Source organism: Tupaia chinensis, unplaced genomic scaffold, assembly GCF_000334495.1.
Source record: "Tupaia chinensis unplaced genomic scaffold, TupChi_1.0 Scaffold000146_1, whole genome shotgun sequence".
NCBI lineage: Eukaryota > Metazoa > Chordata > Mammalia > Scandentia > Tupaiidae > Tupaia > Tupaia belangeri.
Window position 1 is genome coordinate 15,305,912 of NW_006159616.1, and position 27,343 is coordinate 15,333,254.

The 27,343-nt window shown below is 40.4% G+C and overlaps 1 protein-coding gene across 1 annotated transcript in view; it reads left to right on the forward strand.

The window, feature by feature from the left end:
• The window catches only part of RERE (arginine-glutamic acid dipeptide repeats), a 545,831-nt gene that overhangs the window by 322,101 nt on the left and 196,387 nt on the right, over positions 1-27,343 (forward strand). Inside the window, 2 exon segments of the mRNA XM_006145378.3 lie at positions 1,253-1,349; positions 20,705-20,809. Of these exon segments, the coding sequence (XP_006145440.1) occupies positions 1,253-1,349; positions 20,705-20,809 (202 nt within the window).

Consider the following 27,343-nt stretch of genomic DNA (forward strand, 5'->3'; position numbering starts at 1 on the left):
TTCCGAATGAGCACGCTGAGGTCTAGAGATGCTCAGGGAGCCGCAGAGACCTCGTGTCTTCCTGTCTACTTCCCCCACACTCTCTCCATACTCTTCTCCTTCTGTCTCTTTTTTTTTCTTTCTCTGTAGCTTTTTTTTTTTGACAGGGTCTCACCCCCCACAGTCCTGACTCAGCTTCCCAGCTGGGACTATAAGTGAACATCACCACCTGGCTCTTTTTTTGTTTTTTTAATTCTCTTATTTTTTAAAAAAGCTTATTTCTTCATGAGCTAGAGAGACAGAGAAGCAGCACCCCCAACAGGGTCTCGATGGAGCAATATGCTACCAACTCCAGCCCGCTCCAGAATCGGGGCACCTGTGCACCTGGTGTAATCAGGGGTATCTCCAGACACAAACCCAAAGCTCTCCCATGTGGGTCAGCCTCACAGGGCGTTGTGTTTTCCTGCTATTCTACCATCTAGCCCTCTGACTCTTTTTTTTAGAATGAGTCTTGCTATGTTGCCCAGGCCAGCCTTGAGCTCTTGAGTTGATGGGATTTTTAGGTGCGCACCAACAGGCCCAAGTTTTGTACCTGGGCCTCCAATATGGTTTCATCCTACAGAGCATTGAGTCACAGCTGGACCAAGGCTGGGGTCAAAGTTTTTCTGATTCTGATCCTTACACCCTTTCCACTCTTCTACATGGCTTTTGCCAAAAGATTTTGTTTCAACAAACCAATAGTCAAAAACTATTTTGAACAATGATATTCTTCTGTATCTTACCAGGCTTTTCTTTCCCCTTTCTTTGAGACTATGAAAGCTTCTTTTAAAACAGTAATTATAGTTCCTTGGTAAAAATAGTAAGGTTTTTTTTTTTTAACTGAAACTGTGTATGATTTAACTCCATTTTTAAATATTTAGCAATTAAAAAGTAAGGTGGACAGTATCACTAAATAGTTCAGTAGTGGAGAAGTTGTTCAGGCCTGGTAGTTGCTTCTCTTCCTTTTGTGCTTAATGCATTTCAACAAACTGTAGGGACTTTTAAAGGGTATAAAACTTATAGCTGATAAAAATTATATTACTTCGGTCTTGTTTTCTGGCTATGTATTGTTTCTCTTTTCTGTTTTGCTCATTGACAATGAATGATAACTAGTCCCGACTATTTACGTGTGTCTCCTTAGCAGGAGGTAAACCTTAAAGATAAGCTTTGCCAAAATTTTCTTCTTGTTTTGGGATACTCTATTTTAATATCCTCTTAATTAATTTTTAAACAGATTCTGGAAGAGAACTTGTCATCACAGATCCAGTTATCAAGAACCGAGAGCTCTTCATTTCTGACTATGTTGACACTTACCATGCTGCTGCCCTTCGGTAAGTCCTGTAGACCTGACCTTCGTCAAGGGAAGTCATGGAGTATAGGGGGCAAATTGTCTAACCTGCCCTGAGCTCTTTTGATGGTCATCATGTTAGTCAGGGTTTTCTCAGAAAGCTAATGTTGCAGTGTCAGTTTGGGATTATTGAGATTTTGGCGGTTACTTGGATCTTGACTAATCTGGTTTTACAACTCTTACTATCAGTTTATATGGTTTTTCTATATATCCTTTTTGATTTATTGTTTTCACACTCTTTTGATTTATTGTTTTCACACGCTTTCTGAATTACTATATCATTATTTCCTTGAAAATTATTATCCTGATATTGTTTGTTAAAAATGCCTAGGGTAAGGTATCTGATCATCTGCAGTTTGCTTTCTAAAAATTCGTCTCTTGTAACTGGAAAAGGTAAAGAATGGATGAAGTAAATATAGCAGAATGTGATTAACTGAGAATTCAGAGATTTTCATTGAACTATTTTTTTTTTCTATATATCTGAGTATATTATGAGGAGGGTAGGGAGAATATGCTGATGATTTTACCCTGTGGCAGAAGATGACTTTATAATCAGTCTTAATGCTTAGGCAATTTTGCCAAAAAGTGATCTTTTTAGCAAAAAATGATCCTCTTCTTTGCATTCTTTTGTATTTTCTTCCCCTCTCAAGGAAAGGATACTTCAAGGGATCAGCAGTTAGTGTAATGGCTATGTCACTGGACTCCCATTTAGTCGACCACGGTTCGAGTCCCGGACCTGGTGGCTTAAACCCACGCCGGGCGCGTGTGCGTGCGTGCCCAAGATCCCGAGAGGAGAATGGAAGAGAAGGGATTGCGGTGTGACCATCCCCCCTGGGGGGTGATTTCTCAATTTCTGTCTCTATGTCTCTCTCTTTCTTTCTGGCGAGCGCACTCACTCTATAGCAAAAAACCTCTCCAAATAATGAAAAAGAAAAAAAAAGAAAAGGAAATGGTCTGGTGTGTATTGTGTATGTGTTGGAGACCTTTAGCCTCTTAAGTGGTATAAGAAGACAACCAACGTTCTAGAAACCCTTTCCCCAATGGAAATAGCAAATCATAAAATGGCTGAGGAAGTACTTTGTTAAAGGACATGGTTGAAAAAGTCATCTGGATTTTCTGGCTTTTAGCTTAACTACAATGAGACACAATAATGCCTGCATGATATTGCTCAGATGGTGTTCATAAAACCATCTGGAATCTCTTGGGCGAAACTACAGAGCTAACGCCAGTTTTTTCTCAAGGCAAATTAACAACTTTTAATGTAGGGCAGATTTGGGCAAACTTTGGGGGCTGGATAATGTTTCATATGGTCTCTGTCGCAACTGCTCAGCTCAATCATTATAGCGCAAAAGCCATAGACATCATGTAAATAAATGAGGTGGCCGTCTTCCAATATAATTTTATTTATGGATGCCGAAATTTGAGTTCCATTTAATTTTCATATTTCAAGAGATATTATTCTTTTGATTTTTTAAAAGCTATTCAGAGGCATAAAATCCATTCACTTTTGCCATTATGAAAGCAGGTAGTGTGTCAGACGTGGCTTGCTGCCCTGGCCATAGTTGGCCAAGCCCTGCCGTCGAGAACGTAGTGGATATGGTTACATTTGACTTCCTACAGGACTTGAGAGAATTTAGGAATTTAGAGAATTCCTGTGGTGTTTTATAAACTTCTTCCAAACTCCCACAAGCTTTGTATTTGTTTTGGAAGTGACTTTGCCATTTAAGCTCTCTTGCTAAACAAAGCAAGTTAATGAAAGGTTGGCTAGATTGATGGAGCAATTAAATTGTGAGCTAAGACAAGCTCTACAATCCTGGGAATACTTTTTATCCTGTTTTGCTTTTCCCTTTTGTTTCCTTCTTACCTCTTAAATTGAGGTAAATGGTTATAGGTGATTCAGAATTTTAGTGAAATAAATGTGAGATACTGTAACTTGTGTTTTGGTGTAATCATTTAAGATGAATATATTTGTATATTTATCTATTTAGATTTGTAGAGTCATTTTTATCTCATTTTAGCATTTTTAGAATTCTGGGATGGCATAATGATTATTTCACTGAACTCCCACATAGTCAGCTACAGTTTGAGCCCCGGACCTGGCGGCTTAAAACTCATGCAGGGCACATGTGCGTGTGTGCAGAAAATCCTGAGCCAAGAATGGAGAAGGGATTGTGACATGGCCACCCTCCTGGGGGGTTGATTTCCCACTTTCTGTCTATCTGTCTGTCTCTGTCTCTCTGGCGAGCGCACACATAGTAACGTCTTTCTCTAAAAAAAGAACTAGTTATTCCAGGTAAGTCCGTCTGTAGCCAGAAGAATTTATTCTAGGTTTACAGATTAGATGTTTTCTGGAGATGTGTGATGGTGTGAGTTCCTTCACTCACCACTACAGCTGGACAGCTACAGTGGTAATATTCCACTGTGTATGTGACTAGAACCCTTACTGGTTAGGTTTTTTCTCTTTCTTTTTTCTCCTGTGGTATTTTCTTTAAGTGGTTATGAAAAATGGTAGCTGTTTTATAAAACTCTTCATCTTAGATTTGATTTTGTTAGCTTCAAATACCATATTTCTTTTAAGACATGACACCTAGAGTTTTTCCAGAAATATCCAGTCATGAGTGGCCACTTCAGTACTGCATGGCCCAGTCTAGTAGGTGCTCAGTAAATATTTGTTGATGTGATGATTTGCTAGCACCCGTCTCATTCTTTCTGTCTAATAATCTCATCTCGTTCCTATCAGCATTGCGCTACTTTGAAAGATGTTTGGCTTGCCTGTCAGATCGCTTCTGATAAAGCAGAGTGTGGAGTGGCAGTGCCCCCAGGAATCTCTATTTATTCCTTTTCTTCTCACTAAAGCTAAACTACTTTAACTTAGAAATATTTGAAGTATGTTTGCAGAGGGGGAGAGTATTAAGGCTTAACTTTTTCTTTTAGCTTTTCTTTTCACAATTTATCTACAGAGTTTTCTTTTTTTTTCTTTTTTCCATAGATATAAACCAGTACTACCAAAAATAAATTCAATTTTGAGACAGACACAAGTAAAACAGTCTGTAGGCACAGGAAGGGGGATCAAATGAATGTAATGAGAAAAACATGGAGGGCCAAAAGGAAAAAGACTGATAATGTTAGTGCTTAGCGCCATTCTTCCCAAGATCAAAGGGCTCCGTTATATGGATTTATCCAGCTTACAGAAATTCTGAGGGGGCTCTTGCCGTTCCATTCACTCAGGAGAAAACTGATATGTAAGTTTTCTTTTAAGCTGATGCTAGAGTTGTATTATAAAGGAAGAGAGAGAGCTTTGTCCTTAGCTGTCATGAATCAAAAGGAAAACAAAATTTCTCTGTAGCCTCTTCTTTGTAAATCATGAGATTGAAACTACCAAAAATAAGTTCGCTCTCAGGAGAGACGCTGGGGCCTTTGCTGTTGCAGAAATATGTGTTGCAGCCCAGCATTATTGCTTTGCTGCCATTTTTGAACACTTGATCTTTGCCGACCCTCATCTTTCTTTTCAAGCTAAGTCTCTACAACCACTCTTTTTCTTTATTTCATTATACTCATCAGTAACTACCACAGGGCTGGCCCCATGGTGCCGTGGTTAAGTGTTATGCATAGGGAGACAGATCCCATATGGCCAGCCATGGTTTGAATTCTGGCCCCAGTGGCTTGAAAAACAGTCGGAGTGCATTCATGTGTGTGCATGCCCGAGATTCTGATAGAATGTACAGATGGAGGAAAATGCAACCTGCCAGGCCCCACTGGAGGGTGCTTTCTCTGTTGGGCTTTCCTTCTATCTGCCATGCGCATATGCCCTCTGGCGGTAAACACAAAAATTAACACACACACACACACACACATACACCCTGCCCCTACCCCAATAAAAAACAACATATCATAGAGTAAAGTTGGCATCTTGAGTAGAGTACTTTGGGGGTTCACTTTATTCCCCAGTATGTATTTTTGGCTGACATTGTGGTGTAATAGGAAAAAGTGCTATACTAAAATTAGAAAACTTCAGGCCAGCTGGTGCCATGGTGATCAACGAGGTTGGATCCTACATACAGACTGCACAGTTCAAGTCCCGTACCCAGTGGCTTGAGAAACACACCAGGCATATATTCCCAGAATCCAGAAAGGAGGAAGAGATGAAAGAGAAGTTATTATAATATGACCATCTCCCAGTGGGGGTACTTTCTCATTTTCCTTTCTTTCTCCAGTGACTGCACATGCCTTCTGGCAAATCAAAGAGAGAGCGAGAGAGTCAGAGAGAGTCAGAGAGAGAACAGAAATTAGAAGACTTCACTTTCAATTCTGACCCCGCCATATAGCTTTGTTACCTTTGAGCTATCCTTCTGGCAAACTTGTTTGAGGTTGCTTTGCTAAGTGATAAATTCCCCAGGGAATCCGACATGCACTTCTTTTTCAATATTCAATATCATTAGGTGTGTGAAAGCCCCTTGCAGAGGATTTCATGTACTCACTAATTTAATCAGTGCTCTTTTTCATCATACTGTCATTGATTCTCAACTGGGTCTTATCAGTGTAAGAAGAAGCAAAGAGAAAGTGAAAGCTAAAATGTATTTTTTTTTTTTGAAAGATTTTTGCTATAGGGTGCGTGCGCTCGCCAGACAGAGACAGACAGAGAGACAGAAAGCAAGAAATCACCACCCAGGGGGGATGGTCATGCTACAATCCCTTCTCCTCCATTCTCCTCTCGGGACCTTGGGCACACACGCACACGTGCCCAGCGTGAGTGCTAAGCCACCAGGTCCGGGATGCGAACTGTGGTCGGCTATGTGGGAGTCCAGCAACGTAGTCATTATGCTAACTGCTGGTTCCCAAAGCTAAAATGTAATTCTGTGGCCAGCCAGGTGGTGTGGTAGTTAGGGAGGATGGATTCCATATGACCAACTATGCAGTTTGAGTCCTGGACCTGGTGGCTTGGAAAATAGTCCAGGTGCATGTTCGTGCATGCCCAAAATCCTGAGAGGAGAGTGAACGAGAAGAGATTGTAGTGTTGTCATTTTTGGGGTGGGGGTGATTTCCCACTTTCTCCTCTCTCTCTTTCTCTCTGTGGCAAAGGCACAATGCCCTATGGGGGGAAAAAAAGTTATTTTATACAAAGTTATTAATGGTATAATTAGTCATACCCACTCTATTTTTCTATGTCCTGTTGGATAGGTTGATTAGTACTCACTTTGGGGAGGAGAGAGTATTTCAGTAGTCAGCTGTCTCAGGAGGTTTTGCAAACGAGCTGGTAAACAAGTCTTGCAATATGCTTGCTATGTTACTCCCCAAAGATGATACTTTTTTTTTTTAAAGAATTATTTATTATTGTTGATGGAATACAGCCATCTCTGTAGAAATAATAAATAAAATGGTTTGTTTTGACAGGCTCAGAGAAAGGTAAGCATGCCTTCCTTGGGGTGATCAGGTACAGGAGTTTCTTTATTTTGATTTTGAGAGCTAGAGTCAAAGTTTGGAATTAAGTGAAGAATATTTTTATTGATCTGGCCCAAAAAGGTGGGACATGGGGGGTAGAGGAGGTTTGTCGGTTATAGGTGGGTTCTACAACTCTTAGGTTGAAGGTAAGATCTGAGTCTTGGGGATGAGATCAGTAAAATAATGTACTGTAACAGATTTAATATACATCTCAAAGAGGAAGGGGAGTTCTGTGTCTTGGGAAGGAATCAACAAAACTTTTTTTTTTTTTGCTATAGGGCGCGGGGGCTCTCCCGAGAAAACGGGCGTGTGCTCGCCAGACAGACAGAGAGAGACATAGAAACAGAAAGCGAGAAATCACCCCCCAGGGGTGATGGTCACGCTGCAATCCCTTCTCCTCCATTCTCCTCTCAGGATCTTGGGCCCGCATGTACACGCGCCCGGCGTGAGTTTTAAGCTACCGGGTCTGGGACGCAAACTGCGGTCGACTACGTGGGAGTCCAGCGACATAGCCATTACGCTAACTGCTGGTTCCCAACAAAACAATATATTGTAACTGGTTTTAGTATACATCTCAAAGATACTATGTCCGGGACAAGAGATAGGAAGAATCCTGTTGTCAATGGGGAAAATGGTCTGTTAATGTTAGTGGACTTGACTCCCTTTAGGCCCTCTGGAAAGGGTTTTGGAAAACAAGAAAAAGCAGTTAGTTTTTTTTATTGGTCTAGCCCAAAGGGGACCAGCAGCTAACGTAATGGGTATGTTGCTGGACTCCCATGTAGTCGACCGGACCTGGTGGCTTAAACTCACGCCAGGCGCGTGTGCATGCGTGCTTAAGATCCCAAGAGAAGGGAGGAGAAGGGATTGCAGCGTGGCCATCCCCCCTGGGTGGTGATTTCTCGCTTTCTGTCTCTCTGTCTCTCTCTGTCTTTCTGGCGAGCGCACGCGCCTTTTAGCAAAATAACCTCTCCAAAAAAAAAGGAAGCAAAACATGTAGAAGTGAGGGCTTGTAGGTTATAAGTAGATTTCACAACTCTTAGGTTGGTGATTAAAAAAAAAGGTCTGTGTCAAAAACAAATCAGCAAAAGTATATACTATAACCATATTTAGTATACATCTTAAAATACTATGTCAAAGACAAAAATCTAAAAAAAAAATCCTGTTGTGGGTTTGAGTCCTGGACTCAGCAGCTTAAAAACTCATGCTGGGTGTGCGTGTGTGTGTGTGTGTGTGTGTGTGTGTGTGTGTGCACGCGCGCACGTGCCCAAGATCCCAAGAGGTGAATGGAGAAGTGATTGTGGTGTGGCCATCTCACATTCTGTCAGTTGCATGCACCCTATAGCAAAAATCTCTGTTTAAAAAAAAAAAAAGTCCGTTAATGTTTATAGGTGTAACTCCCTCCAAGTTCTCTAAACATGTTTTTAATTAACAAAAAGAAAAAAACAGTCAAACTTCATCATTGTTTTAAAAATGTGTTGTAGGGTACATATACTCATCAGAAAGACAGAGAGAGAGGGAGGCAGAGGTAAATTGAACCATGGTGGGCCACATGGGAGTCCAATGCCTCAACCACTATGCCATCTGCTGGCCTGAACCCATGGATAATATTTTATCAATGATCTGAGCGTTGGAGTGATTGATTGCTTTGTGACTAGACTAGTAACATGTGACCTGAGGAACATTCTCAGGTGTATTTTGCACTTGCAACAATGCATTCTCAAGTATTGGTTATAGAGAGCAACATAGGAGGTTATAAATATCCTGTTGGCTTGAGGGCTGTTTTCCAACTTGATTTTTAATTTGTTTCTGTCTTCAAGTAGTCATTTAGAAAATGTATCCTAAAGTAAGTAGGTCAAGGTATAAGCTGTCCATTTACCTAGGGATTCCATATAATAGGACACACACACACACACACACACACACACACACACACACACAACCAGCATGAATTTTTTGGAGAGGTTTTTTGCCATAGGGCACGTGCGCTCACCAGACAGACAGAGAGAGACAGAGAGACAGAAAGTGAGAAGTCACCCCCCGGGGGGGATGGCCACGCCGCAATTTCTTCTCCTCCTTTCTCCTCTTGGGATCTTGGGCATGCACGCACACGCACCCAGCGTGAGTTTTAAGCCACCGGGTCTGGGACTCGAACCTCAGTCAACCACATGGGAGTCCAGCGACATAGCCATTACGCTAACTCCTGGTCCCCCTAACATGAGTTTTTAAGCTGCCAGGTCTGAGACTCAAACCGTGAGCAATCACGTGGGAATCCTATTCCAATATACTAGGATTGTTTTAGGTTGGGTTTTCTAGAAGTCCAAGGCCAAGCAACCTTAAACTAGCTTTTCTGAGTTTCTAATCTTCTTCTTTACTAAGTTTATTTATTTATGTCTTCCATGACAGAGACAGGGAGAGAAAGAAAAAAGATGGCCATGCACCCACAGTAGGGTCTCCATGCCACGATCTCCCTCAGACTCAACTGACCTGTATCACAGGTGCATGTGTGCCTGGGCAGGTACACGGAGGCCCCAGAGTGTGAACCCAGGGCCCTCAGCGTGGTGCCTGCTATGTTATTGCTACATCGTTGCTGGGCCATCTAATCTTTTTTCATTCTGAATTTATTTATCTGGTTACTTTGCTATGGGCAATTAGAATCACATATACGTTTAGGGATTGAAAGAGATTGAAGATGGTCCCTAATTTATGGTGGTTAGTTTTAGAATTTTTTTTGACTTTACATTGGTGAGAAAATGATATCCATTTAAATCCTAAGTGTCCTAAGTGTGTTTGAAGTAGGGCAGGTTAAGCTATGATACTTGGTAGCTTAGGTATATTAAATGCAGTTTTCATGTACAATATTTCTTTTTTAGAATGGGTTTATTGGGATGTAACCCTGTCATAAGTCAAGGAGCACTTTTAATTATATTTGTGGATAATCCTTTAACTATTTTTCCTTAGCATTTAAAAATTCCTTTACCTTCTGCAAGTTCCCTGAGGAGTTAAATGGTGTCTCAGAGTTTTTTGGTTTTGTAGCTTCAGATTCATTTTCCAGCCTCAATCTACTGTTGCTTTTATATGTGAAATAACTTTGACCTACAGCATTTTTATTGCTTTGTCTATATATGCTTAGTAACTCATTAGACTGTAACCTGTCAATTTATTTATTCATTCATTCATCATTGAACACCTTATTGATCTAACAGTAAATGAAAAGCTTTGTGTTAGGTGCTGGGAACAACTAATAAAAGCAAAACAAAAACCGCCCTCGAATGCTTTGTTTTTGTTTTTGTTTTTGTTTTTGTTTTTGTTTTTGTTTTTGTTTTTGTTTTTGTTTTTGTTTTTGTTTTTGTTTTTGTTTTTGTTTTTGTTTTTGTTTTTGTTTTTGTTTTTGTTTTTGTTTTTGTTTTTGTTTTTGTTTTTGTTTTTGTTTTTGTTTTTGTTTTTGTTTTTGTTTTTGTTTTTAATTTGGAACTATTTTTAGACACACAGAAAGGTTATAATAATTTCTGTTATATATTTTCCTCAACCTCTCACAGCATGAACCTCTTCCATAACTGTAGTACAATGGTCAGAACTAGGAAATTAATGGCATGATACCATTAATCTGAATATTCTCTCTTAATGTTAACACTTTCCTTTTTTGTCATGCTCTTTTTTTTATGATCCTATTTGGGATCCCATCTTGCATTTAGTTATTTGTTCTCAGTCTTTTGCAATCTTTTAATGGTTCCACAGTCTGTTTGTCTTTCTTTTTTCTAAGAGAGATCTTTGCTACAGGGGCATGTGTACTCTCTGGAGAGACAGAGAGACAGAAAGTGAGAAATCACCCCCCAGGGGGATGGCCCTCCTGCAAGCCCTCTTCTCCATTCTCCTCTTGGGATTTTGGACATGTAAGCACACGCTCCCTGCATGAGGTTTTTAAGTTACCAGGTCTGGGACTTAAACTGTGGTCGACTATGTGGGAGTCGAGCGACGGTAACTATTATGCTATCTGCTGGTCCCTCCACAGTCTTTCTTTATCTTCCATAATCTTGGCACTTTAGAGTATTGATTAGTTATTTTGTGAGATGTTCCTCAGTTGACTTTTCCTTGTGGTTTTGTCTATCTTTCTAGGTTTTTGCTATAGGGTGTTTAAGCTCCCAGGAGAGACTGGGGGGAGTGAGAAATCACCCCCAGGGGGAATGACCACACTGCAAGCCCTTCTCCAGTCTTGGGATTTGGGGCATGCACACACACACGTCTGGTGTGTTTCAGACTTCTGGATCAATGCTCAAACTGCACAGTCACTTTCACCACCACAACCCCTGCTGGCCCTTTCTTGATGTTTTTATGTTTGCTCTCAAGTTATGCATTTTTGGTAAGAATACCACAGAAATTCTATGTGTCCGAGGGCATTGTATCACAGGCTTCATGAGGCCGGAAAGTCCAATTCCTGGTAATGTCGACCCTGACCACTTGATTAGTGTAGCCTTTGCTAGGTTTCTCCACTATAAAACAGCTTCCCTCCTGTAGCTAGTTAACTTGGAGGAGATTCTTTGAGATTTTGCAAGTAATTTCTTTTTTCTTTTTTTTTTTTTCTATAGGGCACGTGCACTCGCCAGAAAGACAGAGAGACAGAGAGACAGAAAGTGAGAAATAACCCCCTCCCCCCACGGGGATGGCCACACCACAATCCCTTCTCCTCCCTTCTCTCAGGATCCTGGACACTCACGCACATGTGCCCGGTGTGAGTTTAAGCCAATGTGTCCGGGACTTGAACCGCGGTCAATTACATGGGAGTCCAGCAACATAGCCATTACGCTAACTGCTGGTCCCCCAAGTCGTTTCTCTCTTTAAACTTTCACCTACTGATATTAATTAACATCAATTATTGCATTTAATCTGTGACAATTTTTACTGTCACATTTGCCTACTTATGGTTTTCTGTTTTCCTTCTGTGCCCATTAATTGGAATTACTGAACTATTTACACCAGTATAAATTCTGAGCTATTTATTATATTTTGTTGGCTATAATTAAATATTATTATCATTTGTTTTATTGTTCAAATTGTTCCAGCTTTGGCCATTAGTAGCTATGTCATATTGATCCCTGTGTTTTTCAATAGACTTTAATCTTTTTTTGAGCCCTTTCTTATTTTCTGGTTCCAGAAGATTTTTTCAGACTTACCTTATATTTCCCTAGCCCTAGTGTTGGAATTAATAATTTTCCAAGGAACCCTGGTTAGTTAGAGTGGAGAACAGTGTTTAGAAACCAACCTCTGGGTATTAGGCCTGCTTATTACTATTGAGTATCACTGTTTCTAGTCCCATGCAGCAGACAGGATACATATTAATATATATATGTACTAATCCTGCATCTAAACACCTCCACTTCCCCACAAATCCCCCAAACATGAGGTTATACTGGCACTTTTGATTCTAATCTAATATCACAAGCTTTGTTTTATTCTTCCCCTTTTCTTTATTTATAATGGGTTTTTCCAACTGTGACAAGCCCAGTTCTTACTGATAATTACTTGTTTCTGCTCATTTCTAGAATATAAATAACTTAGTTTCAGAATTTATAATCCATGTTCCTTTGAGAAACACACTTATGTATTAAATTTTTGTTATTGTGTGTTATAGTATCCAAGTTATTGTTTTCCAGAGTTACATAGGTCAGTCTTTAACGCGGTGTGTATGTATTCATTTGTAATATATTTAATTTCCTTTCTTGGCATGCATCCATTTTTAGTTCCTCCTTTTTAGACTGTTTAGTTGATGGGTGTATGAGAGTGTAGGCTAGTGCTGTGGTTCATAGGGTCAGAGCTGTAAGATATGCTCTTCAATCCTGCCACCTCTTCTCCTCTTCTGTCCTTCTCTTCCTCTACCTGCATGGGTAACGCATCAGTTTACTTACTGGTTTATTGCTCCTGCACTTTCTTCCTGCCCATGAGTAAATCCATGTCTGTTTTCTTGTAGCCCTTATTTTTATTTATTTTTTGATGAGGGGTAGAAATTAAAAATATAGACTGGACGTCTCAAATCTGAACATCTGAAATCTGAAATGCTCCAAAGTTTGAAACTTTTTTTTTTTGAGAGGTTTTTGCTATAGGATGCGTGTGCTCACCAGAAAGAGAGAGAGAGAGAGAGAGAGAGGCAGAGACACTCGCTAGAAATCACCCTCGGTGGGGGGGATGGCCAAGCTGCAATCCTTTCTCCTCCATTCTCCTCTTGGGATCTTGGGTATGCATGCACACGCGTCCGGGACTCGAACCACGGTTGACTACATGGGAGTCCAGCAACATAGCCATTACGCCAACTTCTGGTCCCCAACATTTTAAACTTTTTGAATGCCAACATGATGCCACAAGTAGAAAATTTCATACCTGACCTCCTGTGATAGGTCAGTCAAAATGTTTTAATATGGTCAACCGCAGTTTGAGTCCCAGACCCCGTGGCTTGAAACTCATGCCATGCGCCATGTACGTGCATTCCCAAAATTCCAGAGAAGAATGGAGGATAAAAGATTGTGGCATGGCCATCCCCCTGTAGGATGATTTCATGCTTTCTGTCTCTCTGTTTCTCTCTGGCAAGACCATACTCTCTATAGCAAAAAATCTCTCTTAAAATAATTATTTTCAGGCTGTGTATGTGAGGCGTATGATTTGATCTGTTCTCTTTTGCATAATAACTGAATACCTAGTCTGGGTAATTTATAGAGGTTTATTTAACTCATGATTTTGGAGGTCCAAGGTCAAGGGGCCACATTTGATGAGAGTTTTCTTATTGGTAGGGACTGCCTATAGAGTCCTGAGCCAATGCAGGCCACCACATGGTGAGAGTGGAACATGATATACTTATCTGTGTTGGCTTGTCTTATAAAGCTACTGTGATTCATTAGTAAGGGCCCTACCCTCCTGACCTTAATACTGGTCACCTCTCAAATTGGATTAAGTTCCCACCCTGTCAACACCATTATGATTGGTCACTGGATTTTAACACAAGCTTGTGTGTGTGTGGTATATTCAAACCATAGCAGCGTGTATGAAGCATAAATGAATTTTGTGTTTAGACTAGTCCTATCCACAAGATGTTTTATTATGTATATATCCAAATATTATGTATATGTCCAAGTATTCCCAACCTGAAAAAATTGAAAATCTGAAATACCTCTGGTCCCAAGTATTTCAGGTAAGCTGTATTCAACCTATATTCTTTTGTGCTTTGCTTTTTTCATCTGACACCATTTGGTGAGGAAAGCTCATATCATTTCATAAAAATCTTTCCCATTTTCTTTTACAGCTCTAGAGTACTCCATTATGGATGTACTGTAGCTTATTCAATTGCTGTCTTGTATATGGGCATTTAGGTTGTTTCTGGGATTTTGCAGTCTTATAAATGAGACTGCAGTACATATCTTTCTGCATGGGTATTTTGTTATCTTTGGTGGATTTATAGTGGTAGGATGGCCGTCTTGAAAGGTTTATTCTATATTTGATTTGTTAAATCTTACCAAATTTCTCACCAGAGGGCATGAACTAGATTGCATTCCCTCCAATAATGTACAAGACTGCCTGTTTTCCTAACAAAATACTTTGTCTAACTTATTTTTTAAAAGAATTATTTACTTAATTTTACTTCAGCAAGAGAGAGAAGAAAAGCAAGCAAGGTGCCAGGTCTGAGACTCGAGACATGGTCGACCATGTTGTGGGAGTCCAGCACCTTAACCACCATGCCACCTACTGGGCCTTTGTCTTACTGTTATTATTATTATTTTTTTGTTGCCAGTCTGACTGATAGATAAAAAATGGTACTTCAGGGAACCAGCAGTTAGCATAATGGCTATGTCGCTGGATTCCCACGTAGTCGACTGCGGTTCGCGTCCCGGACCCGGTGGCTTAAACTCACGCCGGGCGTGTGTGCGTGTGTGCCCAAGATCCCGAGAGGAGAATGGAGGAGAAGGGATTGCGGCGTGGCCATCCCCCCTGGGGGGTGATTTCTCTCTTTCTATCTCTCTGTCTGGCGAGCACACGCACCCTATAGCAAAAACCTCTCCAAAAAAATAAAAAAGGTACTTCAGTATTGTTTAACTTATTTTGCTAACAAGAAGGGAGCCTGAAGTTTCTTTTCTTATGTTTAAAGGCTATTTTTGTCTTTATTTTTTAAAGTATCAGAGGTGTGTGCCCTCACCAGCATACAACAGAGATAGAAAGAAAGGAAGACAGAGAAAGCCTCCCCCAGTGGGTTATGTTTTTGCCACAGTCTCTTCTCCATTTCTTTATCTTGCTGGGATTTGGGGCACATAGGCATATGTGTCTGACATGCTTTTCAAACTGCTCGGGGCCAAGATTTTTACCTTGATCAGCTATGTGAGATTTGGTGCTCTCAATACTAGGCTATGAGACTATCCCTTGTCTTTATCTTTGTAAATTATCAGTTCATGTCTTTTTTTTATTGACATTGTTGTGTTTTGTCTTTCACTTTTAAAAGTTCTTTATATTGGGGCCAGCAGGTGGCGTGGTGATTAAGGGTGCTAGCCTCCCACATGGCTGGCTGCAATTCAAGTCCTGGACCTGGCGGCTTTCTCTCTCTCTTTCTCTCTCCCCCCCGTCCCTCTCTGGTCAAATTAAAATAAATAAAATAATGTTTAAAGTTCTTTATATGTTATATGGTATATATACATTGTATGTGTCACAAGTATTTTTTTTCCTATTTTTGTCAGCTTTCTTTAAATTTTGTTTATAATTTATTATGTAAACTTTATTCTTTTCTAGTCAAAATTATTACTCTTTTCTTTTATTGCCCCTAGATTTTGGTTGAGAGCTAGAAAGTCTCTTTTCCTACACTTAAAGAGGCTTCCTGCCATGTTGTCCCAGCAGCACTGTAAAGAGTATTTTACTCCAGTGGTTTCGCATGCCACTCCAGTGGTTTCACATGCCACCTTGCTTGTAATTGTTTTCCGCTTGTGTTCTGGAATTGCCGTTGTCAATTTATGTGCCAGCACTGCACTATTTCAGAGGCTTTATAGTATGTTTTAATAACTGGGAGGGCTAGTATTCCATTTTTCAGTTACATTTTTTACCTGTGTAAACCTTAATATTAATTTGCTTCTTTCTGTTGCATTAAATTTATTAGTTAACCCATAGAGAAATGCTATGTTGAGTTTTCTAAGAACAGGGGATGTTTTTCCATTTGTTAATTTTTATGTTTATGTTTTTCAGAAATGTTTTTAAAATTTCCATGTATAAATTTTCTCTTACCGTTGTTACTTTTTTCCTGTAAGCGCTTAACCCTGTTTTTGCCTCAGGGCATATACACTTACCGGAGAGAAGGTGGGTGGGTGAGAAAGCGTTCTAGGGGGTGATTGCACAGCAGTCCCTTCTGCTCCATTCCTCTCTCCCTCAGCAGTTTGGAGCACGGGCACACACGTGCCCAGAGGATTTAGTAAGCTGCTGGGTCTAGGACTTGAACTGCACAGTTGACCGGGTCAGATCCAGCTGCCTTTTCCACCAGCCACTGGCTGGCCCTCTAAGCACTTAATCTTATAGACGTATATTGAATTCTATATGCTAATAATAGGGAATATGCTTTTTTTTCTTTTTAAAAATGTATACTGGCACATTCTCAAATTTGATTATACATTAAATCACAGTTAAATTGATTTTAAAATTTATTGTCAGAATGTGCGTGTGATCGAGAGGGGGGGGGAACCTCCCAACAGGCTATGGTTATGCTACAATCCTTTTTTTCTTTATTTCTCCTTCAAATCAGGATTTGGGGCATGTGCCTGGCCTGTGTTTCATGATGCTAGGGTTGGAATTTGAATTCCTGTCAGCCAAGTGGGATCTGGCTTCCGATGAATAGTGCTTAACCACTGCGCTCCAGGGTCAGTTCTCTAATTGATAGTCCCTCTCTGTCACTGTGTGTGTGTGCGTGTGTAATTTATCTCCAAAGCTATGATGATTATTTGATCATTTCTAATACTATCATCATAGTCAATGAGAACACACAAGAGACAACAGCACTGAGGTCAGAAACTAGGCAAGATGCCCACTCTCTTCCCACAGCTTTTCACGTTGTACTAGAGGTACAGTAGAATTACAGGCATAAGAAAGGGTAAACAAGAAGAAAACCATGTATTTTGCAGTTGGTAGCATACCAAGAGAACCTCAAGGACTCAGTGGTAAGACTCTGGCCTCACATAGAAGAGAGTAGCAGGATAGAACATGAACACACACGAGCTAGGATCCTTCATGTACACGAGCACTATGCAGATAGAGGACGTCAGGGTAGAGAAAATCCTTCTTATGTCTTTGCCATTTATAGGGTAATGTACATGTATTGCTGCTTTTGGCTTCCCCTACACCAGGTGTTCTGCTTTTCCCAGAGACTTTTCTTCTGGTAATATGTTGCACTCCTCCCCACCTCCCTCCCCATGTGAAAAGCGGTAGAGCTGGTGTGTATTAAGCACCTGGTAGCATACCTAGGCTCTACCAAGTACTCAGTAAATGTTCAAGTCATCACAATTATCATTCATTTTTCCTAATTTGTTCTCTGTTAAAATTTAAAAATTATTTTTATGAAGTTTTTGCCACAGGATGCATATGCTTGCTGGAGAGAGAGTGAAAGAGGGAAAATGAGAAATCACACCCCCCGGAGAATGACTGTGCCACAGTCCCGTCTCCGTTCTCGTCTCAGGATTTTGAGCATGCATGCACATGCATTTGGCATGATTTTCAAGCCCCCAGGTCCGGGTTTTGAACTGTGGTTGGTCATGTGGGGGTCTAGCGCCTTAGCCACTACATCACCTCCTGACCCTCCCCTCTTCTTTAATTTAATGATTTCTTTTTTTTAAAACTAGAACTCTAACCCTCCATTTTAATTTTTTGTTCCCAGCAAAGGAAACAATAATTACAGTGAAGAGACATTTTGATTGTCACAGTGATGCATCTGTGCATGTTACTGGGCAGAGGCCAAGAGTGTTGCTAAATATCCCACAAAGCATGGGCCAGCACCTGGCAGTATATAATTATTCAGTCCAAAATTACAATAGTTCAGAGAGTTCAGAGAGTGATAACCCTTCCCTAAACATGTCTCATATCCAGTGCCTTTAGAATTGTGAACGGCTTGTGGTCTGTTGATCACGTGTACGGTACCCTCAGCTCGCCTGTGTGAGAGGTGTGTTCATGATGAGTAAATTCGCTTGTGATTGAATGTATAAAATAAACTTTTAAAAATTAAAAAATAAAAGAATTGTGAACTGCTAGGGTTTATATACCATTAGTTAGTATTAATTACTCTAGTTTAAAATAAAGTAAAAATCAGTTTCTTAGGAGCGGGTACATTACAGCACTCTGAAGTTCCAGTAGAACTTCCCGTGATGATGGAAATGTGTATCTGTGCTATTCAGTGTGGTAGGTCCTAGCTGGTAGGCTGTTCACTTTACATTAAGATTACATAGGCCCAGCCTCTGTGGCACAGTCAATAGCTAACTGAGCTGTGGTTCTAGGAACCACATACTGGTGTTAGTCCCCAGCCTGGTCAGGCCGAAAACATGTCAGGCACATGCATGTGTGCCCAGGGTCCTGGCAGGCTAGAAGAATGGAGGAAGGGGGTTGTGACGTGACTGAGCCCTCTGGAGATGGCCTCTCACTCTTTCTTTTGCTCCCTCTCTCTTTCAAACACGCTCTTCGTGAAAAAGATAAAAAAATATTAAATAAAATATAAAATTCAGCCCTCAGTCGTATTGGCCATGTTTCAAGTGCTCACTAACCCTGGCTTATTTTCCAATTTGCAGTTCCTCAGAAACCTTTAGTGGGTCAACAGCAGTGTTACTTAATTTTGAAAATGAAGAGTGAACCAATTTTAGCTTCCACCCATTACTGAGCCTTTGATCACAGTTACTTAAGCCACTGAGGACAAGGAGGACTAGCTTTATGCTTTCTTGATAAGCGCATAAATGGACCTGTGTTGATACCCCTCGGCCAGTTCTCTCCTCACACTGTGTGTGTGTTGTATACACACACACCTCTGCACACCTCTCAAGTCCTTATCTCCGTAGATGGTCAAGGCTGCCATAGATTAGATGAGGACCAAAAGAGTCCATTTCACATCACCAGCATCTGCAGCATACTTTGTGGCTTTTGGCTTCTTTTTTTTTTTTTTTTTTTTTACCTTTTATTTTCCCTTTTTTTTTTGGAGAGGTTTTCGCTATAGGGCGTGTGTGCTCGCCAGACAGACAGAAAGAGACATAGAGACAGAAAGCGAGAAATCACCCCCAGAGGGGATGGTCACGCCGCAATCCCTTCTCCTCCATTCTCCTCTCGGGATCTTGGGCACACACGCACACGCGCCCGGCGTGAGTTTTAAGCCACCGGGTCCGGGACACGAACTGCAGTTGACTACGTGGGAATCCAGCGACATAGCCATTACGCTAACTGCTGGTTCTCTTGGCTTCTTTTTGATATTCAAGTTACCTTCTGTGAACACTGAGGAAGTTGGAGTTCTTTTTTTTTTCTTTTTTTGGAGAGGTTTTCGCTATAGGGCGCGTGCGCTCACCAGACAGACAGAAAGAGACATAGAGACAGAAAGCAAGAAATCACCCCCCCGGGGGGTGTGGTCACACCGCAATCCCTTCTCCTCCATTCTCCTCTCGGGATCTTGGGCACACACGCACACGCGCCCGGCGTGAGTTTTAAGCCACCGGGTCCGGGACACGAACTGCAGTTGACTACGTGGGAATCCAGCGACATAGCCATTACGCTAACTGCTGGTTCCCGGAAGTTGGAGTTCTTAAAACCACCTGTCTTCTTGGGATCAGCAGATGGCATAATGGTTACATCACTATACTCCCACTTAGTCAACTATAGTTTTAGTCTCGGACCTAGCGGTTTAAAACTCACTCTGGGCATGTGTGCATACGAGCCCAATATCCTGAGAGGAGGATGAAGGAGAAGGGATTGCTACATGGCCATCCCCCTGGGAGGTGATTTCTTGCTTTCTGTCTCTGTCTGGAAAGCACATGTACCCTATAGCAAAAAATCTCTTTAAAAAGCAAAACCAAAAACCCACCTGCCTCCTTGAAAACTTGAAAATTACATGTGGGTGTGCGGGATGTATGGGTATTTATGTTTTCATGTGTGTAGTGGGAAGTTGGCCCCTATACCTATGGATGTGTCATTTCTGGTATTTACATTGGATATTAGATACTTGAAAATACTGTGTAAGCAGCTCTGTAGTACTGTAGAGTTTTCGACTACAAGGTGGTTTGGTAAATGAGTCTGGCAACCTTACTCTATTGCAATATAAAAATGGGGAAGTGATTTCCAACTTATAGCCATTTAACATCACCTGAAAATTTGGAAATTATTCTGGAATCCGTCTTGATATAAAATTAAATTCTATCTAAATTTTAATTTCCAACTTTAATTTTTGCACATCAAAGAAGAAAAATACTTATCAGTCAAAAGCTGTATGCCAAAGAAATGTCAGATATTATTTATTTTTGCCTGAACAGTTACACTTCCTGTCTATCATAATATAGCAAGAAGAAAAGACCCATTTTGCGTTGATGATTTTGAATGACTTTAGACTGAATTTTTCATGAACTGTTTTCACTATGGTTAACTTTTTCCCCCTTTTTATTTCTAATTTATTTAATATCTTTTTATCATAGTCCTGCCTCTAGTTAATTTTACTTCAGTACTAAAAATGGTGAAATAAGAGCAGTTAGGTTACAAGGTTTTATATTGAAGTAATGGTGTAATTAAAAACTGAATTAGTTACCCAGTTTGGAATTTGTAGCTATTTCTACTGTGGATTTAGTTATATGCTTCCTCTATCCCTACCCCTCCAGTAGTGTTTGGGTTTGTGAAACAATTGACAATATCACTAATTTGTTTTTCTTTTTTCTTCAGAGGGAAGTGTAACATCTCCCATTTTTCCGACATATTTGCTGCCAGAGAATTTAAAGCCCGAGTGGATTCATTTTTCTACATTTTAGGCTACAACCCTGAGACAAGGTAATTGATTCACTTGTACCCACCCAGTGAGAGCTTTATCCTTTTCTCACTTGTGTGCGTGTGTGTGTGTGTGTTTCACGTATTTGTAAATATACTAGTAAAATACAAAAGAATGATTACAAAATTCTATATAAACCTCTTTGGGAGGAGTTGTAATTTATGTTTTTGGCATCTGAAGCAGCATGTTGCTCACTTTTCACGCTTTTGAAGAAAAAGAAACGTGAGAAAATTTGGGTTTAGAGAAGAAATGATAAACATGACTTTAGTCATCTGTTCTGAATTTGTTAAGAATTAGTAGGTAATTTCCCAGGTGCACATTCTTTCAGCCCTTCATGGTATCATGGTGAAAAAGTCCAGGTTGTTTTGGAAAGTTCATTGGTTTTATTCAGTTGTTTTGCCCACATGGGTAATAAGCCCCAGGTACACTCACTGAAATATCTTTAGAAAGATTACTAGTACAAAATGAACACAACCAGTGTTTTTGTTTTGGTTTTTAAAGATAAGAGACATTTATGTTATTGGTCACACGCGCTTGACAGAGAGGGAGAGAGAGAAAGCAAAAAATCACTCCCCCTCTCCCCCACCCCGCTCGCCAGGGGGATGGCCACACCACAGTCTCTTCTCTATCTTCCTCTCAGGATTTTGGGCACACATGCACATGTACCTGGAGTGAGTTTCAAGCTGCCAGGTCTGGAACTTGAACTGTGGCTGACCATTTAGAAGTCCAGCACTTTAACCATTACGCCACTTGCTGGCTCCAACACAGCCATTTTTACCATCTCATTGAGCTCCATGTAGCAGAATTATTTTTAGATGGAAAGTGATTGGGTCAAAATAACGGAAATTAGATCCTAATTGAACGTAGCATATAGAATTTTTCTAAGAATGTAATATTTTTGTCAGTCATGTGATCACATGTTTTATTAAGGATTTTGACAGGAATGTTAGCAGTGATTAAGTAATCTTTGTTATGAATTCCTGAGACATATCTACAAATGTCAAGATTTAGAAAGAAAGAAAAGGTACTTGCCTGGAAGGAGTTAATGAAAGAACTACACTAAGTGTAATTGCAACATGCGTATCGTTTTACAGAAAACATTTTTTTCTGGAGGATTCTGAGAAACCATATGTAAAATTTAGACTGTTGTTTGGACACATGACCTAGGATTAATAAAGGGAACATATTTTTAGAAGACAGTGAAGTTGGAACTTTTCTTTTTCTAAAGTATTCCGTGTACCAATGATAAATAACAGCTGATTGATAGTAATATTTCAGAAGCATTTTCTATTTTGAAATGTTTATTTTACATATGCATTTACTGACTTACTTGTCAAGTCTTTGTTTTGTTCAGGTGAGGTGCACAATGCTTGAACTTGGATTTCTGTGTAGATACAATGGAGTTGGATGCTATTTCAGTGATAACACGATTACTTAGTCATTCGATAAATACGCATAGTTGTCATTTTATGTAAACTAGATTGTATTAGCGAGATGACCAAAAAACGCTTTGTCTTTTAAATGTTCAGCTCTCAGTATTATAACTGCTAACCAGATTTATTTTTACTACTCGAGTTACATATCTGTTTTTGTTGAATGCTTATTAAAAGTGATATATAACTTACCCCTGTGAGCTAGAGACTCACACAAATTACTGTCTCACTTTTCATTGCCCATCGTTGACAGTCATTCAGGGTGATACTTCCTGTCAGTTTTGTTTTAAAATGCATGTTGGATATGAAGGATATTATTTCTTTCTGTTTGACAAAAAGTGACAAAAAGTAACACAAAGAAGCGATGATAGTAGCATTTATAGAATCTGCATTCTGAATCACTTTTTTTAGTGTCTTTACCTTTTCAATGTTTGCTCATTTCTACACTTGTGTTTCCTATATGTAGGAGTGTTAGATTTATTTCTGAGTTGAACATTTGAATGTCTACTTACTAGTACAGTTTGAGTCAGGTCTCTCATGGTCAAAATATAGAGATCCTTGTAAAAGTGCGTAATAGGCCTGTTGTCTTGGTTTGCTGGTCTCACACTGGTGACACTTTACATCTCTCTAATTCAGAGATGGGTGTGTAGTTCCCACAGTAGCTCAAGTGACCAAACCCTTGTGTGTGATTTAACAGAGTGTGGAAAAAAGCCTCCACTTGGCTAATGTACAGCCTGATTCTTTGGAAGCCCAGAGTACACACAGTTGAAGAATTTACTTCTGTTTCTGCTTGGTGAGGCATGAGACTGGGTAACAAGCTGGTTTCTGCTATAGTTTCCTTCTCCCCATTTTAACAAGCAGCCTAGTATGTAGTCAAGGCTACAGAGTGAATCATTTAGGAAAATATAAATTCATGTGGAGAGACAGTATCAAACTGTTTTTCTAATAGTATTAGTTACTGCAGACATCAGTAAGACCTCTGGAAGTTGAGGAATAGTGATTCTGTGACTTCAAACTCTGATGACTCTTACCCTCTCCTTAAAATGATACTGGGGCTTTACTTCAAGTGAATAATTGAAACTGAACCTTAAGATAGAATTGTTTATTTCTCAGAGAGTCGATTTTCTGATAGTAGTTAAGAGTTGATTTATGTAATTTTCTGTAATTTATTTAAGCATGTTGGCCAGCAGTGAAAGTTTGGATTTTTATTATTTTTGTAAAATAATTAATTAATTAATTTTTCACATGAGTTTTGCCAGAGAAAGACAGAGAGAGAGGGAAGGGGGGCGGGGAGAGGGCGAGCCTCCAGGTCCGGAACTCGAAGCATGGTTAGCCATGTGGGAATTCCTGTGCCTTAACCATCTCGCTACCTGCTGACCCCAGATTTTATTTACGTAGATCTTTTCTAAACCCCAATGTTTAGCTACCTTTTGATTTTTCCCCAAATTAGTCTTTTTCTTTCTATACCTTATTTTTTATTGCCAAGAGGGCACATATGCTCGTGAGTGAGAAAAAGAGAGAGCACGCACACTTCCTAGTTTGGGTGTTGTCAGCCAAAATCCTATTTCCTCCATTCATCTTTCCTGTCAGGTTTTGGGGTGTGCACACATGCCCAGCATATTTTTCTAGCTACTAGTGCTGGGATTTGAACTGAAGATGGCCATATGAGATCTGACTCTCATAAAAGCTGTACTCGAGACCAGCTCTCCGAATGGTCTTTCTATTTCCAAGTGGTGTATCTTGTCAGGGTCTGACTTCGCTAAACATTCTTGTCCTGGTGGTATTATGGCATGTATTATATAATGTTTCCATCAATGGGCCCATCCATATACAATGATGGTCTCTTAAGGAGCGAGTGTATAGGCTACATGTTATAGCCTCAGTGTGTAGCAGGCTAAGCCATCTAGGTGCACACACTCAGCCTCACCTTGAATTTTTAAGTAATATGGGTTTGGGTTTTTGGAGTTTATTTTGACATTTCTGCACTTACAGAATATTCACTTTTGCTTATCTAAACGAGATTCATCCCAAATTTACTTCCGTGGTCAGCATATTCTGCAAGTTAATGTCATTGTGTTCTCATTTGGTTTGAGGTGTCTGATTCAAAAGTCTGCTTCAAAACTTAATAAAGTCAATACATTTCAGCCCACAGGTCTTAGTAACTAAAGTCAATTAGACCACATATACATTTAATGAAACATCTTTGTCCTTGGTGGACTTGAGGTAGATTTGTTTTAGCTGTGCACAGAAATGAGCAGAGACCCAGTTATGTGCATCTCTCATTGTCTGCAGTTGTTTTCTCATTCGTCTAGCATGTCCTAGCTCTTCAGTGACTGCTGATCTCTTTATTAAGGCTGGCCACCTGGAAAGATACCTCTCCCCTTGGATCTGGGTAGCCTGGCTTCTTTTTTTTTTTTTTTAAGAGGTTTTTGCTATAGGGCGTGTGCGCTCGCCAGACAGAGAGAGACAGAATGAGAAATCACCTCCGCCCAGGGGGGATGGCCACGCCACAATTCCTTCTCCTCCCTTCTCCTCTTGGGATCTTGGGCACGCATGCATACACGCCCGGTGTGAGTTTAAGCCACCCAATCTGGGCCGTGAACTGCAGTCGACTATGTGGGAGCTCAGTGACAGAGCCATTACACTAACTGCTGGTCCTGGTAGCCTGGCTTCTAATCACATTCTCTTAGCCCACTTTTGTTTCACATAAAAAGGCATGTACCTCTTGGACTCTGTTTTCCGCATCAAAAAATAGGAATAGTAAACATTACCCTGAAGATAACTTTTGTAAAATTCAGTTTTTTTTCTTGTTGCTTCTTCAGAATTGCAGAAGTAATTATAAATTTATTTTTAAAGACAAAGATGGGGACCAACAGATGGTGTAATGGTTATGTCACTGGACTCCCACATGGCTGACTGCAGATTGAGTTCTGGACTTGGAGGCTTAAGACTCATGACTGGCACATGTGCATGCGTACCCAAAATCCCGAGAGAATGGAGAAGGGATTGCAGTGTGGCCATCTTCCCTGGCGGGGTGGGGGATGATTTCTTGCTTTCTCTCTCTCTCTGTCTTTCCAGTGCGTGCACTCTATAGCAAAAGTCTCTTAAAAAAAAAAAATCCTTTACAGTGTTAAATTAAAAAGCAAAATCTAAGCTTCTTTTCAAGATATCATGATTCTACCAGGTAGACTGTTAACCACATGGTTGATTAAGTTGTCTTTAGATGTCTCAATACTGTGAGTTTTTAACTCTGCTTAAAAGATTGATGGTAAAAAAAAAATTGTTGCAAATAGGGACCAGCTGTTAGCGTAATGGCTATGTCTCTGGACTCCCATATAGTCAACCACGGTTCACGTCCTGGACCCGGTGGCTTAAAACTCACGCCGGGCGTGTGTGCATGCATGCCCAAGATCCTGACAGGAGAGTGGAGGAGAAGGGATTGCAGCGTGGCCATCCCCCCTGGGGGGTGATTTCTCGCTTTCTGTCTCTCTCTCTGTCTGGTGAGCGCACACGCCCTATAGCAAACCCCCCCCCCAAAAAAAAATTGTTGCAAATATATAAAATTTGTTAAGAATGCATGATATATTTCTTCATTGATGATAGTGAAACTTACCTAACAAATTTAATAGTAAATAAGTGGTTATACTATGAAATAATCCATTTCTACAGCTAGACTATTTCAATTAAACAGAATTGAAAAAAAATTATTGAGACATTAATTTGAGCTTTATAGAGCAAATGAACCTCTGTCCTCTATCAGTTAAGTCTTGCTGAATTCTTGGTCTTCTGGATTTTCAGTAAGAACAAAAGAGATCGTGGTGACCTTTTGAGAGATTACTTTCTTTCCTTATATTGAACATGAATTTTGTTTCCTTTTCCTAGTTGGGTTCTTTGGGCTCCTGAAGTGCTTTTAGAGACAGTGAGGAAGGCATATGGTTTAAAACATAGCATTTTCTAATGATTGTTACTGATCCCTCTTATCTCTCGTTAATGACATCTTACAGAAGTATTAGTGATCTCTTTTTTTAAAAAAAAGAATTATTTTATTTAACTTTATTTATTTTGGTTTGAGCAGAGAGGGACAGAGTGAGAATGAGAGGGAGAGAGGGACAATAATGAAAAAGCAAACTGCCAGGTCCGGGACTCGAACTGCGGTCAACCACTTAGGACTCCAACAACATTAACCACTATGCCACCAGCTGGCCCCATGCGATTTCTTCTATACCATGGAAATGTCTAATTACTGTCTTGGTTCTTTGTTTGCTAAACATGAGTCTTCTATTGCGAATCAGATGAAAACAAGTTGAGGGCTCAGACCTGATCTTCTCATATCTTACTCAGGAGAGACTGTCCATGATCTCCTGTGTTACCTGCAATCACCTCTGTAGCATCTCTGCTTTCCTCCTCCCGCCCCACCCCACCCCCAGTATTTTCCTTTTTCCTCATTTGCAGTTCTTTTATTTAACACTGAGAAATCTTACTTCATTATCCTTGATCTTTTTACTTCCAATTTCCCATCGCTTATTCTGCTCTCTCCGATACATGGATGGACATTGACATCCCCACCGTTTCTCCACCCTCTTTCCATCTTCCTTGCCTAGCTTCTCCTTCTATGCTCCTGTTCATTCAGATATTTTTTATTTAAAATAATTTTATGGGACTAAGAGATAGCGTAATGGCTATGTCACTGGACTCCCATGTAGTCACCTGCGATTCGAGTCCCAGACCCGGTGGCTTAAACTCACACCCAGTGCATGTGCATGCATGCCCAAGATCACGAGAGGAGAATGGAGGAGAAGGGATTGCGGCATGGCCCACCTGCCTGTGGGGTGATTTCCCACTTTCTCTCTGTCTCTCTCTGTCTTCCTGGCGAGTGCACATGCCCTATAGCAAAAGCCTCTCCCCCCCACCCAAGGAAAAAAAAAGTTAGTGATTCCTGCATGAAAACGTAGCTGGTGGTACCCAGACCTGCACCCCCACTTTGGCTGTCCCAGTGAAGTCTGCCATCAGAAGGCTGAAGGACTTGAAAGACCAGTGGACACTCCACAGATGTTTGGAATGTCACTAACCTATAATAAGTGGATTAATTTATATAACAAAATT